The sequence below is a fragment of the Malania oleifera genome, chromosome 2 (assembly GCF_029873635.1).
Source record: "Malania oleifera isolate guangnan ecotype guangnan chromosome 2, ASM2987363v1, whole genome shotgun sequence".
NCBI lineage: Eukaryota > Viridiplantae > Streptophyta > Magnoliopsida > Santalales > Ximeniaceae > Malania > Malania oleifera.
Window position 1 is genome coordinate 25985074 of NC_080418.1, and position 18964 is coordinate 26004037.

General features: G+C 37.2%; 1 protein-coding gene across 4 annotated transcripts in view; it reads left to right on the forward strand.

Moving 5' to 3' along the window:
- The window catches only part of LOC131148940 (calcineurin-binding protein 1), a 76484-nt gene that overhangs the window by 15579 nt on the left and 41941 nt on the right, over window positions 1-18964 (forward strand). For 3 of the 4 annotated variants that reach the window (XR_009135092.1, XM_058098917.1, XM_058098918.1), the window contains exons 7-15: window positions 9247-9462; window positions 9592-10263; window positions 10411-10646; window positions 10778-10988; window positions 11123-11278; window positions 17206-17363; window positions 17463-17655; window positions 17931-18325; window positions 18580-18760. Coding sequence is in view for 3 of the 4 variants with exons in the window: in XM_058098917.1 (XP_057954900.1) it covers window positions 9247-9462; window positions 9592-10263; window positions 10411-10646; window positions 10778-10988; window positions 11123-11278; window positions 17206-17363; window positions 17463-17655; window positions 17931-18325; window positions 18580-18760 (2418 nt within the window). In the remaining variant the exon portion in view is untranslated. Of the gene's footprint in view, window positions 1-9246; window positions 9463-9591; window positions 10264-10410; window positions 10647-10777; window positions 11019-11122; window positions 11279-17205; window positions 17364-17462; window positions 17656-17930; window positions 18326-18579; window positions 18761-18964 lie in introns of all 4 variants that reach the window. The other variant, XM_058098919.1, reaches the window with a different exon arrangement.

Below are 18964 nucleotides of genomic sequence, written 5' to 3' on the forward strand. Positions count from 1 at the left end.
GGAGGAAAATGCCAAGCCCTATGTAATCCTGAAGGTAAGAGTAGCGAAGGGTGGAGAAAATTTTTCAAAGTTATTCTGAAGCTTATGACATAAGCTGCTGGGGGAGCTGCTTTTCGGTGCAGAGAATGTGGATCTTGGAACCTCATTGGTCATGAGTTGCATCCGAAGAAGTGGAGTGGAGAGCAGAGGCTATTGGAGAAACTGACCTTTGCTGACATCATCTGGACAACACCAGCTAGGATGCGGAGATTGACAAAAAAAGGTGAATCCCATGATTTTTGGGGCAGAAGGATAGCTTTTCTTCCTAGATCGACCTTCAATTTTGTTTCCTATTCTAATTTTGGGTGCGGGAAGGAGAAGATTAGGCCGGGTTATAGTGGGCTGCCCAAAACTGTGGCAAAATGGGTCATTAGACAAAATATGGGGACTGGGCCCATTCCAACTCAAAGGGAATCTCAGGCTTTCATTGGATTTAAGGTAGGGGGTCCATTAACCTTAAGCCTAGCTGGAATCAATGCGACGGATGGAGATAGAATAGATTCTTCGACTCCTCCATTCACTGCAGACAAGGAAGGAGACAACCAACTAAACAATTCTTTGAAGGACCCTCCCCCTAATAACAAGGTCAGTTTGTCAAAGCTCCCAAATTTAGGTGGGGTTAGGAATTGCAAAGATAAAAAGGCAGCAAAGCTTCTTTTGGTAGCCAGCAACTAGTCGGAAGAGGTTCTATCTTACAATAAGGGATTTGCGTGCAATTTTGCTGCAGGCCTTCTCCTTCCAACGTCATCTGATTTTGAGGTAGCAAAAAAGTTGGGGATGACAAAGTTGAGGGAAAGCTCTTTGACTTAGATGATGATCTAAGCAGTTTCTATGACTTTCAAAATGGTTTGTTGGTCGACCAGTTATGGGACGACTTAGTTATGGAAGGAGAGTGTGATTGAGACCAATTCTTAAGGAGAACTCTTGCTCCTAAAGATGAGGATATACTAAAGATGAGCTTATTTCCCTCAAAAGACACTTAACATCTAGGAGATGAGATTCTTCATTTGTATTTTGACACTGAGCATGAGGATGTTGATACTATAAAAGCACAACTTAAACCAGAGCATAGAATTATTTGAGAAGGCGCCTTTGTCCCCTACTCTTGAGCATACTCTTGTAAAGGTGGAACTTGCTGATTATCCTCACGATGTTGGGAGTGGTATTGATGAAGAGGTAGGTATTCCTTCAAGTAATCAAAACTCATCCAATTTTGGAAAAGGTATCCTTCCTATTCCCTTTTAGTCCTCTCTTTCTTTTGATACTGTATGCCACAAGGAAGGTCTTGTTAGGGGTGATGCCTTTGCTTTTGGTCTAGGGGGTAGTTAGAGAGACTATAGAGATGAAACAAAGTCCTGAATGACTTGGGTTTGAAACTTGTGAGCCTTGCTAGAATTGAGGTTAGATTAGGATTGAGTCCTAAAACACACGAGAGGAGAAAGAAGAAAGTTTAGAAAGAATTAAAGAATCTGATTTCTTCCATCAGTTATTGGGGTGGAAAGGGAACATAGAGGGGTAAACGGGTTAAATTATGAAGATTGTACGCAGGAACGTTAGGGGTCGTGGGATGTTAGGAAGAGAAGCTTGGTTAGGGAGGTTTGGCTTAGGAGTTCTCCTGACATTGTTTTGATTTAGGAGACTAAGCTTGAATCAGTCGATGGGAAGGTTGTAAGAGGGATTTGGTGAGGGCATAATAAGGATTGGGTCTTTGTAGGAGCATTCTTGGGTTGTGGGGCACCCGTACCATATCTATAGTGGACAATCTAGTGGGCTTCTTTTCTCTTTCTATCTTGTTAGAGGTGAGAGACTAGGGTCAATGGTGGGTTTCTTTAGTTTATGGTCCTTTTAGGCCTTTTCCAAGGAGCTTCTTTTTTAGATGATCTATACTTTGTCTTTGGCATATGTTCCCTTAAGTGGATAGTGGGGAGCTACTTTAATGCGGTGAGATTTCCCTGAGAAAAGAAGGGGGAGGTAGGGTTACCCCAACAATGCAAAAATTTAATTTATTTATTAAGGAGAGTGGTTTATGTGATATTCCTTTGAGTAACACAACTTTTCTTGGTTGGTGGGCGGTGCTAGGGCGCTGTGGCTAGTAGACTTGATAGGTTCCTTTTCTCTAGTGAGTGGGAGGATGAGTTCCCTAATCTTTCTTAAGTCACTCTTCCTAGAGCCACTTCTGACGACTTTCCTATTTTTTTGGAATCTAGGAAGGTGTCTTGGGGTCCTATCCCCTTTAGATTTGAAAATATGTGGCTGGAATATGAAACCTTTCAGCCTTTGGTGAAGGAATCTTTAAGCAAGGAGGTGGTTGGGAGTTGGGAAGGTTTCAAATTCATGAAATTGAAGAGGCTGAAAGAAAAATTGAAAAAGTGGAATGGTGAGGTGTTTGGGGACATTAGGCTAAAGAAGACCTGTATTCTAGGTGAGTTGGCTGAGCTAGATAGTAGGGAAGAAGTTACTATTCTCTCGAGGGAGGAGGAGTTGAGAAGAATATCTTTGAAGAACGATTTGGAAGAGTTGATTTTCAAGGAAATGAGAAGTTGGAGGCAAAAGACGAAGCTTAAATGGGTAAGAGAAGCTGATTGTAATACTAGACTTTTTCATAGGTTAGCAAGCGGGAAATTGAGGAAAAATTTGATTAGGGAGTTGGAGTTGGATTTAGGGTGGGGGGGGGGAATTATATTGGATAATAGTAGGAGAGCTTTGGAGATCACTGACTTTTATTGTAATTTGTTTTCTGAGGAAGATGAATATAGACCGATGAGTTAAGAATAACTTGATGAAGGTTTTTAATGAATTTTATTGGAATGGGATTTTATGCAAGAGTAATCTCTACCTTCATAACTTTGGTCCCCAAGAAAAGCAGGTCTATCAGATTTTTGATTATAGACCCATTGGCCTAGTATCCATCGTTTATATAATCGCTAAAGTACTAGCTTGAAGGTTAGTTTGGTTCTTGATAAGACTATTACTAAAGCCCAAAGTGCTTTCATAGGGGGTAGAAAAATAGTGGACGTGATCTTGATTGTGAATGAAGTCATTGAGGACATTAGGAGAAGGGAGAAGAAGGGGTTTATTTTTAAGTTGGATTTTGAGGAAGCCTATGATTGGGTGAATTGGAATTTCTTGGATAAGATTTTTATGAAGAAGGGTTTTGGAGAGAGATGGCAGAGATGGATGAAAGGTTGTATGTATAATGTGTTTCATTTGGTGTTAGTGGACAGGAAACCTAAATATTGGCTTAGAACTACGAGGAGGATTAGACAAGGAGACCCTCTTTCCCCTTTTTTGTTCATTTTAGTGGCAGATGCATTGAGTAGGATGGTTGATAGAGCTGTAGTTAGAGGTTTAGGGAAAGGCTTGTAAGTGGGGGGGAGGGGGGCAGGAGGTAATGGTTTTGCATCTTCAGTTTGCTGACGATACTATCTTCTTCTTAGAGGATCATAGGTCATTTTTTTGAATAGTTTAGGGTTTCTTCATATTTTTGAAAGGGTATTAGGGTTTAAGATCAATTTGGGAAAGAACAGTATCGCCACTATTAATTTGTCATAGGAATATGGTAGGGAGTTAGCCGTGGAGGTAGGTTGCGGTGCTTTGGATTGACTGTTATCTTACTTAGGAGTGGCTTTGGCGGCTAATCCTAGATACACTAGTTTTTGGAGCCCTGTTGTTGAGAGAGTGTCTAAGTGATTAGATGGTTGGAAGGGTGTTCTTTTTTCTTTAGGAGTTTGGATTACTGTCATTCAAGCTTGTCTTTCTAGTATCTTGCTATATTTTTTTGTCTATTTTCAAAATTCCTGTTTGGGGGGGCCCCGGGGGGGGGGGGGGGGGGGGTGGTGGGGGGTGGGGGCCTATTCCTTTGGTCTAGGGTGGGGGGTGTAAGGGATCATTTGTTGAGTTGGGGGGTGGTGGTTAGTAGGCCTAAACGGGAGGGCATCTTGGGTCTTGGTAATTTGGTGTCTAAGAACATGACCCTCTTGGCCAAAAATGGCTTTGGCGGTTTCCTTTAAAGGCCTCTTCCTTCCTATTCCTTGTGGCATATAGTTATAAAAAGTATTTGGACTGGATAGAAATGGGTGGGATACTAATTTGGGTGTTAGGTGTTCTTTGGAAAGTCCGAGGAAAGCCATCTCTCAGATTTATTCCCTCTTTATTTATTCCCCATACTAAATTTATATTGGGTAGGGGCTAGAATATTTGCTTTTGGAAACCTATGGTTGGGGAATGTTGTTTTATCCATCTATTTTCCTAGCTTACTTCGCTTGAGCTCAAGACATGATGGATCTATTTCTTCTTTCATTGTGGAGCTGGGTGGTCCTTTACCTTCTTGGGATTTTCACTTTAGGAGACCCTTGAATGATAGGGAGATGAAGGAGCTATCCTCCTTGTTAGTCTTGCTGAAAAATTGTCAAGTCTCATTGGAAGCTGATAGTCGTTCTTGGTCCTTGGATCCCTTGGGGATTTATTCTTGCAAATCTTTTTATGAGTTCTTGACTAGCTCTGGTTTTTATTTTCCTCTCTATAAAACTATCTGGAAGGCTAAAGTCTCCTTTAAAATCAAAGCTTTTAGGGCTGGTTGTGCTTAATAGATTCAACACTAGTAACTTGTTACAAATTTGAAGATTGTTAAAGGCTCTAACTACAGGCATTTGTGTGCTTTGTTTTAATTGCTCTGAAATTGCTTCACATCTTCTCTTACATTGTGACTTTGTCCGGAGGATTTGGAATAAGCTATTTAACTATTTTGGGGAATGCTGGGTTTGTCCAAAGACAGTGGAGGAGTTTTTGGCAGTACATTTTGTTGGTTTTGGCAGGAAAAGGAGGGTAAGGACTTATGCGATTGTGCCCTATTTGCTGTATATTTGGGTTTGTGGATGGAATGAAACGTGCACACTTTTTCAGGGAAGAAGTCGTCTCTTTTGCTGGTTTGGGAGAGGATTCAACATTTGGCTTCTCTTTGGTGTTTGGGTGATGGGAACTTCAGGGGGATGTGCTTTTCAGATGCTTAGCGTGATTGGCTTTCCTTGTTGAATAGATAGGGCCTGCTATTTTTTTCGGGTTGTTTCAAGTGCATTTTTGGCTTTTTAATTTTTATTTTTATTTTTAATTTTTCTGGGGTAACCCAAAGTTTTGAAAGGCGATGCCTTATCTCCTGCTTGCACATTCCTTTTCTATTAATGAAATTCTTTTGTTATAAAAAACATGATACAATATACAAATATATGGAGATAATCCCCACACTTTTAATTAAATACCCATATTAACCTTGTATCAATTATCATTATTATATATATATATATATATATATATTTGGGATCATTACATCCTCTTCTTATAAAAATTTCGTCCTCGAAAATTGCTAAATATAACTCTAATTAAAATCTATTGAGTCACTTAAATCAGTAGTTTGTCTAGTGCCAAGCTTTTAGTCTAGCCTTTCATCGTAAAAAAGATGTGGGTATTTCCGGCGTATTTCCTCCTTTAGTTCCTACAATGCTTCCTCAATGGCATGGTTGCGTCAGAGAACTTTTATTAATGGAATCTTCTTGGTACACAATTCATGATCATTGCGGTCTAAAATCTGGACTAGTATCTCTTCATATGATAGAGTATCGTTGACTTCCAACGACTCTTAACTTATCATATGAAATGGGTCTAGAATATACTTCTTCAGCGTGGAAATGTGAAAACACATCATGAATTTGTGATAGTGCAGGAGGTAGGGCTACTCTTTAAGCAATTGGACCAATCCTTTCCAATATCTCGAATGACCCAATATACTTGGGGCTTAGCTTACCCTTCTTTCCAAATCTCATGATCCTTTTCATTGGAGCAACTTTTAGAAATATCTTGTCCCCCACTTCAAACTCCAACTCTCGTCGACGAGTATCGACATAACTCTTTTGTCGAGTCTGAGCTTGGATGTTCTCTGTATAATCTCTGGACCTAAAATTCTTTGTTCTCCGACCTTATTCCAATACAATGGGGATCGACACCTTCGACCATATAATGCTTCATAAGGTGTCATCTCTATGCTTGGTTGATAACTGCTGTTGTAGGCAAATTCAACCAAATGCAAATTTTGAATCCAACTTCTTTTGAAGAATACAGAGTTAACATGGGTATTTAATTAAAAGTGTGGGGATATTTTTGTAAAAGGATAGGACAAGTAAGGAATATAATTAGAGTACAAGGGTAGTTTTGGAAGATTAAATGGTATTTTGAGTAATTTTGGAGTTATGAAGGGGCATGCATGTCATTTGCAAGCTTTGAAAATAAACAAATAAAAATAAAAATAAAAATACAAATTGAGAAGGTGACATGTGGAGGGCACATGTCACTTGCATGCTTTGAGAAATGATAAGGAGACGTGTGTCCCCTTGGTTGAGGGATGGGTGACACATGTCCCCTCATTAATGTGCCTTAACACATTTATATAAAGGGGGGGAGGGGTGCCATACGTAGGAATTGCAAGAGGCAAGAGAAGGAGAGGAAAAGAAGGAGAATGAGAGGAAGAGAAGAGAAAGAGAAAGAGAGGAAGAGAAGGAGAAAGCGAGAGAAAATACGAGAGTCCAAAATTTTGAGGATTGAAATTTTGGATTCGAGAAATTGTAGCGCGAAGGGTTAAATCAATGTATGTTTCTAAATAAAATTTTGGTGGTATACTTTGATTTTTATTATGGTATAAGCATTATCTTAGTTGTTCAATTTCTGAATTTTGGAGGTATCCTAGTATGGTCTTTAGAATTTTCAAGATTTATATTTTGAATCTTGCCGGAATATTGAACATCTAAAAGATGAGGATTTCTCTGGGGCCAAGGTTATGCCCAAAAATTTTGAAATTTGGTGGGCTGATAGTTAATATATCAATATTCTTGGGGATTAAATTTCAGAATTTTCTAAAGTCATTTAATATGGTTTTTGATTTTTCGAAACCACAGTTGGTATGCTGTCAGCACGCTGTTAGAGTTACAATCAGACATAGGTTCTGAATTTATTTTTTAACTTCTTCTTCGAATTTGACCATGAAATTTGGTAGGCACTAGGCACATATATAACATATATAGGAACATATGGATTTAATTTGGTGATTTTTGAAGTTTGAGAAGATGGTTTTTTGATTTTTCAAAGTAAGTGTTGAATTCTGGGATGCCTAGTTCAATTAGCACAATTGAAAGTCAATTTTTTTTAAAAAAATCAAATTTTGTGACCAAATGATGTTGTATGGATACAAAATTTGTCTCTAAATTCTAAGCATAAAAAGAAGATCATTTCGAGACAAGCCTTATATTTTTCTGAATAGTGGTTTATTAAATACAATCAAATTTAGAATTAGACCTTGAGGGGGTTCAATGCGAAATTATAATTCATTTTCTAAATCATGGATTTGTGGTTATCTTGTGATAGGTTAATGATTTATTAGAAAGTTTTCAATTCCAGAGGAGATCAAGGTAAGTGGGTTTGATTATGCCAATTTTTTTATAAAATATACCTCAGTTTATTTTTAAAGAAAATATTTTAATTCTTTCGATAATTTACAACATTATGATGTTCTATTGAAAATAAATGTTTCCAGCATGAAAACCGTGTGGCATGAGCTTATTTTTACTAAGGTACATTACATGTTTTATGAAACAACGAGCAATGATGAAATTTTTATAATGCTATTTTTATTGCATGATTTATATATTAGTATGTTTTAAAATCCTTATGACTCAGAGATTACAGAGTTACAGATGCTTGGTACCATAGCTTATAGTTTACTGTTATAGAGAGTGCACCCACATTGTTCTACAGAGTGGTTTTCAGAGTAGTGGATTCTCCCGAGTGCACACCTGGTTCCGGATTAGGACTTAATAGGGAAAATCTCACTTACACTTATAGTTTGACTTAGTTTGGTTTGGCCTTCTGCTAAGTCTAGTCTTCGGACCACACACCCTTGCCATGGGGGTAAACATGACCCACATTTTACAGTTATAGCCTAAGGGATGTTTTATAGAGAAAATATATATATATATATATATATATATATTTAGTATTACAGTTATAGTTCACTGTTTTAAAAAGTAGTTACAACTAACAATTATAGTGTACAATTACAACTAATTGTTTACAATTTATAGTATACAATATACAATTACAAAAGTTACAGCTATAGCTTAATGGAAATAATTTTATGTAGAAATTTATAAATGTTTTACAGTTTTACAAATGCAGTTTTGAAATTACAGTATTAAATGTTAACTGTTACAACTTCAAACGGATATAATCTTACTTACTGTGCGTCGTCTCACTAATTTATTCTCCTACCTTTCAGACAACTTTGAGGGGCGTATTGAGAATTAGACATAGTAAGCACGTGGGCGGGATTAGAGAGAGTAGTTTAGAATAAATATATTAGTTGGAAATGCTTTTATGTTTTGGAATTTTTAAGAATGTTAATTTTGATGTTGGAGATACTCATGTAATGTAGTTATTTAGCACTTTGGTATAAAAGTTTGAGGTTTTATCTATTTCCCTTATTTCTATTTCTTACATCACCTGTGCAATTTTTATAGAAAGTCGCACATTAAACCCTAACAGGTTTGAGGCATGACAATGGGGATCTAATGAAAATTGTATGAGGTGTCATAATTTAAAAAGAAGACTACGCCAAAACTTATGTTATTCTATCAAACATGGAATAGGAACGGATAGACATTCCAATGATGAAATTTGAGAATAGTATTCGTTGTTATGGATTCATAATTTTTTTGCACTGTTATTTGCTTTATGGTGATTACACATTTTTGTGTATAAATTGTCAAATTCTTTTATTATAACCAATCTTTTCCTAGGGCTAGGCATTCCGAGAACGAAACAGTACCTAAGTAGTTTCCCCCATGCAGTCAAATTTTTTACTTCATGATCAATTGAGAAAATGCGAACATTATGTTTCTAGTTGATGCAAGTAAAGCATTTGTACCTAAAGGTTGATAATTACTGTTTATCTGGCATTGCTGCTGCTTTTTTCTAAAATATAGTCCTGGTTCAAGTGGTTGTAATTTATTTTACACCAAATTTTCAATGAATGGTGATTTATCATTGAAATACACGTTGCATCCAAAGCAAAGTTTCAATATTGTTGGAAATACAGCAGTACACCTGTCCTGCCACTTTTGAATTGCTATATTTTAGTTCAGCATGTGATTATTTTTGTGTCTACAGAATGGATTTACTTTTCCAATTAGGAGCATTGGTGATATTCAGTCTGTGCTGGTGACAGTCATGTGCAACATTGTGAGCATATTTCTCTCAAAGAAGTCTTCCAGTTTAGCAATTCTGGATTCAACCGAAAAAAGGCAAAGATGCTGCTTTATTGATGCAGCCATTGCCTTTTGCAAACTTCAGCACCTCAACCCAAATGCACCTGTCAAAAGTCAAGTGAGTCATATTTTTCTGCTTCCCAAGGCAATGAACTGCAGATTTATGGTAGTTCAGGAAGCAAATTTTATTTTATTTTTTTCATTGTAAGAGATTTAATTTGGGATGCTTTTTGACTTATTATTTTAGGTTGAATTAATTGTGGCAATCCATGACTTGCTTGCTGAGTATGGGCTCTGCTGTGCGGGTGGAGAAGGTGAAGGGGAGGAGGGAACTTTTCTTAAATTTGCAATAAAGCATCTACTGGCCTTGGATATGAAGCTAAAATCCAACATTAACTCAAATAGAGGATCGACTACAATTCAAGGCGAAGAGCAGCTTGCTGATAATATTCATAAAAAAAAATCTCTAAATGAATCGAAGATGAATGCACAAGATGCAAAACTTGGTCAAACTGAAACAGAAAAAACCATTGCTCTGAAGAATATTGCTCTTGAAGGAATGAATTTCAAGGGAATTTCTTCTTATGAAGGTCTAGAGGACGACAAGTCAGTAGTGGAATGTGGAAAACATGGTGGTGATGGGCCTGATGGCAAGTCTTGTGAAGGAGAAAAAGCAAGTGACCGACTTGTTGAATGCAGCAATGAACTTACTGAAGATGAAAGAGAGGAACTTGAGCTGGGAATTGATAATGCTTTGGATCAGTGTTTTTTCTGCTTATATGGTTTAAATCTTAGATCTGATTCATCCTATGAAGATGATCTGGCCATACATAAAAATACTAGCCGTGGAGATTATCAAACAAAGGAACAATGTGCTGATGTTTTCCAGTATATACTGCCCTGTGCAAAGGCTTCATCTGTAAGTTGTTTCTTTCATTTTCTTTTTCAGTTTTTTTTTTCTTTTTTAGTTTCTCCACTTGTGCAAGTTCTTATGCTTTCGTACTGAAGTTACCAAACAGTGACCCATCTCACCTTAAGTTGGCTGCATGATTTATGCATCTGTCAGAGAACTGGATTGGTCAAACTCCGGAGAGTGTTAAGAGCTATACGAAAGCACTTTCCACAGCCACCCGAAGATGTTTTGGCTGGAAATGTTATAGATAGGTTCTTAGATGACCGTGATCTGCCTGAAGATAAACTCTCAGAGGCAGCTGGTTCTGATGGGTTTGTTGAGTCAATAATGAAGATAATACTTCCTGATGCTGGAAACATAAAACAATGCAGGAGGTCATCTGTAGAAAGGTGCTAACATAGTGTTCTTTAATTTATTCTTAATAAAATTTATTTAGTTCATCTTGTTACCATTGCAATTTGTCAATCTGTCTCTAGTTGGGATCCAACTGTTTGATTATAGTGTAATCAATTGATTGCAGCTGTGAACCGTATTTTGAGGTTTATTGCAACTTGTATTATCTTTTAGCTCAGTCTGAGGAAATGAGTGCTACTGATAAATGGCCTGGCTTTGTACTCACCAAGGAAGGGGAAGAATTTGTTGAGCAAAATGCAAACCTATTCAAATATGATTTAATTTACAACCCTCTACGCTTTGAGAGTTGGCAGCGACTTGCAAATATTTATGATGAGGTCTTCTCAACATTTTCATTTCTGACTTATGTAAAAGTTGCCGAATGAGAAAAATTTAAATTGGTGTGTTTTCATAATCACTTCCCTTGTGTTGAATCCTTGAATAAATTCCTTGGCTTTTTTTTTCGAAACAGGAGGTGGACTTATTGCTAAATGATGGCAGTAAACACATAAATGTTGCAGGATGGGGGAAAAATGCTACTTTACCTCAGAGAGTTGAGACAAGTCGAAGGAGGAGTAGACGATGTTTATTGATGAGTTTGGCTTTAGCAAAGACAACAGTTCAACAGGTTTCACCCTCTATTTTATGTTATTTGTTGTGTATATATGTTTTTATATTTACCATATCTTTCCCTCACCTCCCAATTCTATCTACTACAAATTAGGAAAAAAAGGCTCCTTGCAATTCTTCAATTTCTAGAAATGGATCAATCAGGATAAAACATCCCTTTTAAAGGATTTGTGGATTGGGACAGTTTTTGTAGTGCGTTTCCTTGCCTTCATAGTCTTTTGAATCTTCATAATGCTCCAATTTCTAACTTTTTGGTTCTCAAGGAGGTTATTGTCTCTTGGAATTTCTATATTGGGAGGAATTTGAGTGAGCGATAAGCTGGGGAGTTTACCCAACTCTTTAGGGGTGTTGGATACTTCTATTCATTTTCTTGTATTGATTGTAGAGTTTGAGTTTTAGATGGCTGGGGGATAGTTTCTTTTGAGTCCTTTTTTGATCAGCTTGTTTGTGAGTTAATTGTTCTCAGTTTTCCTTTATACTCCATGATTTTTAAAGCCAAACACTATCCAAAATCGTGGCTTTTATTTGGCGTGCTATTCTTGACTGGGTCAATACTAATGATTAGTTCCAAGTTAGAAGAGCTTTTAAACCTTTGTCACCAGTTGTTTGCTTTCTTTGTTTCCAAGGTAGTGATTCTAATGCTCATATATTTTTGCATTCTCCTTTTTCTTGGGGCATTTGGCATAGACTTTTAAGTGTGGTTGCGGAGTTGTGGATGTCCCTTGCATCTTTGAAAGGGTTTTTAGTTACACGGGTTTTACTTGTAAGGAAGCGAAATACTTAGGAGATCAGCTACTTTGCTATTGTGTGGAGTATTTGGTTGGAGCATAGTTCTAGAATTTTTAAGGGTAGGATGATGGATCTTGAGATGCGGTGGAGTAAGGTTCTTTTTTTGGCTTCTTTATGATGTTCTGCCTTTTTCTTGTTTCCAAGGGTATGTTCGGCTTATAGATTTGCACGAAATTAGAGGGCCTCCTTGTTTCAGTTTGTTTTATTTATTATTTTTTGAAGGACTTCATGTCCTCATACATTGTAATCTCCTTTTATAATATAATTTCTTTCATCTAAAAAAAAAAAGAATTTCATCTGATGCCCCTTTAGGCGCATAGGGTACTTTTAAACCATGGATGTTCATGTTAATTTAATATTATGTTCAGTTCGTGCATACAAAAAATATATTATTTTATATATGTGTTGTGCCTTTTTGTTTGTTTCCAGGTTATGAATTATTGATTTGCAACGAAACTAAAGAGCTCTGTTGTTTTAGTTTGTTTTTTTTGTTAATATTCTCTGAGGACGCATTGTCTTCCAATGTATTGTAATATCCCATTGTTATGTAATTTCTTTTTTTATCTCTTAAAAAGAACTTCATTAATTTATGGATGTTCATGTTGATTTTAGCATGTATAGTTCTGTGCATACAAGACATTTCAAAAATCTCATGGACCTCTCCTTTGGTTTAAAAAATCCTACAAACCTCTTTGATATTTGATTTTTAGGACACTTGTACCCCTCTTTGGGCTTTCGTCTTGCTAAATATGAGGGGAGGCTTGCGTCTTATTGGCAAGCTTGAGGGGAACTCTGAGTTTTTGCAACCTCAAGGAGGTATGCGTCTTTTTCTTAAACCTCAAGGGTCCCTAGAATTTTTCAAATCTCACGGGAGGTATTAGTGCCTTTATTTTTTGGCAAGAAGTTAAGAATCTCATAAGAGCCAGAGAGGGATTTACAAATAAAGCTCAAGTACAAGGGGAGATGATGTAGGACGAGAGATGGATCATTTCGATCCTATTTGGAGGCCTATCTCGAAGCATAGGGCCAATGGTTTATTGGGTCTGAAACCCAAAATGTGCTTAATTAGTTAGCTGTTTAAGTATGTGTGTGTAGTTTTCTTGTATTAGGATTATGTATGTTCGGGGCTTGTTTGTAGTATTTGTGTATTCTAGGGGTATGTTTGTAATGTATGTAGTTTATGGGTATGTGTGTAATTTTATGTGTTCAGAGGCTTTGTTATTAATAGTGTGTGAAGGCCATGTTGTAAGAAGTTGATGTTGAATTTGAATTGAAGTGAACGTCAGTTTCCCCTTTGCATCTCCTCTCTTCCTCTTCCTTTCTCTTCAATTTCTTCTAAATTTCCCCATGGCTGCAGATCCTTGATGCGGCCCCTGCATTATTTGGTACGAGAGCCCAACCATGATCTCATTCTTCCATTTGACTCTTCTACTCTTCTTCTTTCTCCCCACAGTTTTGTAACTTCCCTTTCCTCTCTGCTGCTTCCTCCTCCTCCTCCCTTATTTTTCCTTCTTTTTATCTTCTCTCTCTGCTTCTCTTCCTTATTCTCTCTCTGAATTCTTCTCTGCCCTGAAATTTCAGTGTAAAAAGAAAAAAAAACTGAAAACAGTTCTACAGTTCTGAACAATTTCAAAAATTCGGCCATGTCCCCACTTTTTTGAAATCCTAATTTCCTGGAATAAATTTGTGACACCATCACCAACATAAGAAAGAGAACCCCTTGAAACCCCTTCCTCTGAAATTTCACCACCATCCAACTAGCTGTGAAATCCCACGCGCCACCTGAAATTCTCCAGCTGCCAACCCCTTCAAAATCCACCCTTGCTATAGTTGTTTCGAGATACCATCCCTACCATTTTACTCACCACCCTTTGATCTACCATCTGCCAGAAAAAAAGCATCACCAGAGCTCCATTACTGGTGTTGCACGCACCCTATGCACCAGTGACTCTGAGTATTATTCTGCCAGTCTCCCCTCCTGCAGCCAGAATCATGAGAAATTGGTTCCAGACCTGAGAAATTGCTGTTTTCGCTTGACATTTTGATTTGCAGCATGATAGTTTGGTTCCAGACTTGATATTGTGCAAGGAAGCGCGATAATTTGCTACGAGAAGCAAGAAATTGCTGCTGCCAGCATTGAAAATCAGGTTTTATTGCTGCATTTGTGAGTTCTCCAAGTGAATTTGTTTCATTTCTAGGTCATACTCAAGATCAAAGGTAGCTTGAAGATTGTTATTAAATAATTGAGAGTGAAGTTTGTGATTTGCATCATGTAATTGCATCATGGTGACTAATGTTGAGTTGTCTGCAAAGGTGGAATTGTTATCTGCTAGGATACAAAACATGGAAAATGCCTTGGAGACAATTACCAATGATTTGAATAGGCTAACAACCAAAGTTGCAGCCTTAGGTAAAAGGCCCATGGAATTTCCTACCAAACAAGATGGTGGAATAACTGCTGTCCCTCATACTTTTGAGTCGTGTGAAGGCCGAAATAATCATTTGAGTAAGGGAATTAAACTAGAAGTCTCAGATCTTAATGGTGATGGATCCATGGTTCTCCCAATGAATTTGATGATTGGGTGTATCTTTGGAGTTCTATTTCCGATGGTATGACATAAATGAGGCTAGAAAGTTGTACTTGGCTGAATCAAAATTAAAGGGAACTGTGCAAATTTGTTTGATTAAACAACGGAAGATCTTTAAAAGAAGGAGATTTGGTGAGATTACAACATGGGATGAGATGAAGCAAGTCATGCAGGAGTAATTTGTGTCTCCCAATTATCAGCAGTGTGTTCATCTCCAACTCTTTTGACTGGAAGCAAGAAGAAAAATAGTTACGGAGTACACTAGTAGATTCTATCATTTGGCCACTCATGCCAACATAGAAGAAAGAGGATGTACAGAAAAGGGTTGAGGCCATGTATTGCCTCCAAACTTGCTGCATGTCGTCTCATTACAATTAGGGATGCAGTACAGGTTGCCACTTTCAGGAGGATGTGCAATTTAATCCTCCTAGAGCTACATTAGGTCTTCAGTTTGAGAAGAATACTAGAAGAGTTGTACCAGAGAAGATAGTTGAGCAATTGGGTAAAGGAATTCAGACTAATACCCCTTGGTAGATTTTTGAGCATTTTGAAACAACTTCTAAGATCCTACCATCACTTAAATGCTTTAAATGTCAAGGTTTTGGGCAGTGAGATGCACAATGTCCTAACAGTCATGGCTGTCGCAGAAAAAGGAGATAATGATGATAATGGCATTCAAGTAGTTGAAACTGAAACAGAAATCCCAAGTGACTTATATGTTGATGGCAATGTGAAAACATGTTTAGTGCTTTGACACATGCTCTCTTCCCACAAGGTTGATGAAAAAGAAGATTGGAGGTGGCCCAACATCTTTCAAACTCAGGTGATATGCCAAAAGCAGCTTTGTACTTTGGTTAATGATCCTGGTAATTGCTCTAATGTAGTTTTTGAAGAAGCTGTGAAGAAGTTAAATTTGGAAGCTGAGCCTTAGCCTAAACTATACAAAATTGCTCGGGTGAATTATACCAACTTGAAGGTCCATTCTCCTTGCTTACTTACCTTCAAGATTGGTTCCATTGTGGGGATAGTGCAATGTCACATCCTTCCTCTCAAATTTTTTTTTTTTTGATAACAAAAGAAGATTTCAATTATAGATAAAGAATTTACAAGAAGGAGAATGAGATATTCCTCGAGACAAATTGGGACAATTCATAAAAAGATAAATAAAAATAACAAAAACCAAGAGAGGAGATTATCAAGTCAGCATGTTCCTCCAATCTCTTTGAAACTATAGGAAGCTTGCCACTGTGAAGAATCCATAACCAACATACCACAGTAAGGCCAACTACTTAATTTTTTCCCAAACCAACATCTAATTTAATTTTTTCCTAGAAAATATATCCTTTTGGGCTGACCAGGGTCATTTGATAGGAAGGTGAAGCATGGATTTGAGATTTCTTATTCCATTGACAACAATAAGGATAAGTTGATGCCATCATAAATTCTCCCACCCACCAAGTTGAAACGTACCATTGATTCTTTTCTAATGAAACAAGATGATTCTATTCATGGTGATGGGCTCCTTGGTACTTTCTCCAACTCAACGGAGTCGAGTTCTTTTCGGAAGGAGGGAATTGGTGTAGGACGAGAAATGGGTATTTGGGTGGTTCATTTCAATCCAATTTGGAGGCCTATCTCGAAGAATAGGGTCAATGGTTTATTGGGTATGAAACCTAAATGTGCTTAATCAGTTAGTTGTTTAAGTATGTGTAGTTTTTCTTGTATTAGGAATATGTACGTTGGGGGCTTGTTTGTAGTATTTGTTATTCTAGGGGTATGTTTGTAAGGTAAGTTAGGTAACCTAGTTAGGGGTATGTGTTTAATTTCATGTGTTTAGAGGCTTTCTTATAAATAGTGTATAAAAGCCATGTTGTAAGCAGTTGATGTTGAATCGAAGAAAGATATTGAGATTGAAAATTGAAAATTGAAAAATGGAAAATGGCTCTTATTTTGTAGCTTGGAATAAACGTTTCTATGGAGTAACGTATGTTTGTAAGGTAATCTAGTTATGGGTGTGTGTGTAGTTTCATGTGTTTAGAGGCTTTCTTATAAATAGTGTGTGAAAGCTATGTTATAAGCAGTTGATGTTCAATTTGATATGAATTGAACGTGAGGTTCTCCTTTTTTTGTTTCTCCTCTCTTCTCTTCCCCTTCTTTTCTATCTTCAACTTCTTCTTAGTTTTCCCATGGCTGCAGATCCTTGATGCTGCCCCTGCATCAGGAGATCAGTGTCTTTTAGATATAATTTTTATGTTTTCATGCAAATTTGAACACAACATATGCTTTCCCCCTGCCACTCTGCATCTGCCATTGCTTAGGGTGCTTATGTCATTACATTTATACACAATAGAAGAAGGTTAGGGCGTGACAGGGCAGTTCCTGCCAAAGATTACTGAATTGGAAAATTTAGGGATGCTTTTTGTAAGACGTTGCCATTTTAGGTGTTTTTTTAATGGTTAATTCTCTTGAACTATGGAGTCATTATTGATTTTGTAGTTATTATTTGCCTTTGTCGTGAACCATGATGATGAACTCTGTGTGGTTACAGTGTGAGATGCATGAGTTACTGGCGCTTGTATACTACGATAGCCTTCAAAATGTGGCACCGTTTTATGATCAGCGGTCTGTCATACCTACAAAGGATGCAGCATGGATGACTGCTTGTAGGAATTCGATGAAACATTTCAAGGAGGCCTTTGCACAGAAGTATTCTGCTTTTCAAAACTGTCATTCTTAGTTTACTTCTTTATTATGAATTTGTAAGCTGCAGATTTGACCAACTTTGGTATTTTTTCACTCTTGCAGGCAAGATTGGTCTCATGCGTTTTATTTGGGGAAACTATGTGAAAAGCTTGGATGCTCATATGATTTATCATTCACATATTATGATAAAGCTATTGCTCTGAATCCTTCAGCTGTGGATCCTATCTACAGGATGCATGCTTCACGCTTGAAGTTACTTTGTACATGCGGAAAACAGAATGTTGATGCTCTGAAGGTTTGTCCTTTTACATCATGTTATTTATTTATTTTTTCATTATCAATTTTTATTTTTATTTTTATTTTTTATGCACATACTAAATTGGACACACTCTTGCAAATGCATACAGGCTTTTCACTGCAAATCAACTTTAAATATATAGTTGATTATCTTGTAGCTTTGATTATTTAAAGTTCATAAGCTTTTAGATGTGTTGTGTGTGTGTGTGTGTATGTTAGTGCGCATGTATGTGCCATGCCCATCCTATTTATTTACTCATGTATCTATTTCAGATTGTTAGTGTATATTCTTTTAGTAAGTCAACAAAGGAGGCTGTCATGAATATTCTTGGGGAAGTGGGTTGTAGAAGTCCAGAGGTGCTAGTTGATATTGAAGGCGGAGGCACTCAACTCAATCCTACTGAGCAAAACCCTGTGGAATCCCATCAGTTAGTAGAGGTGTGGCAGATGCTTTACAGAGATTGCCTGTCCGCCCTTCAGATCTGCGTGGAAGGGGATCTCAAACATTTTCATAGGGCCCGATATATGCTTGCTCAAGGGCTGTACAGAAGAGGTGAGAGAGGTGATTTGGAGAGGGCAAAGGATGAACTTTCTTTTTGCTTCAAATCATCTCGTTCTTCCTTTACAATTAATATGTGGGAGATTGATGGTATGGTCAAGAAAGGAAGGTAAAAGCTTCATTTTTTTCTTTTTTGAATTTTTAATTGGAACTTATTGATGTTGGACAGCTTGTATATCCAAGGCGAAATGGAAAAATAATACTTCGATTCATTAAGTACCTGAAGGCATGAATTAATCTTTTGGCTTTGAGCAGGGGGAGAGAGCTTGTATATCTTATTACAAAGAGAATTGTCATCTCTAAAAGTGGATAGTTAATTCAAACAGTAAAACAATTTAATTTGCCTTACTTTCTGGATTTCAGGCGCAAAACACTAGGTCTTTCTGGCAACAAAAAAGCTCTTGAGGTCAACTTACCAGAAAGTTCCCGAAAATTTATCACTTGCATTCGGAAGTATATGTTGTTCTATTTGAAACTTCTGGAGGAGACTGGAGACATTTATACTCTTGACCGGGGTTTTACATCCCTTCGGACAGATAAGAGGGTACAAACAATTCAATTTACTGAATACTTTGGTGAAGAAATGTTCTAGTAGATGTCATGTGATACTTTCAAATTTTATATTGGTTTTGGAAATGGACCCAGAAAATGCTTTGCTGCCGCTGCTTCTACTTCTCTTGTGACTTGTGCCAAAAAACCTTTTCAATGACACTTTCTTGAAATCTGAAAACTATTTTCTTTTTGTGGA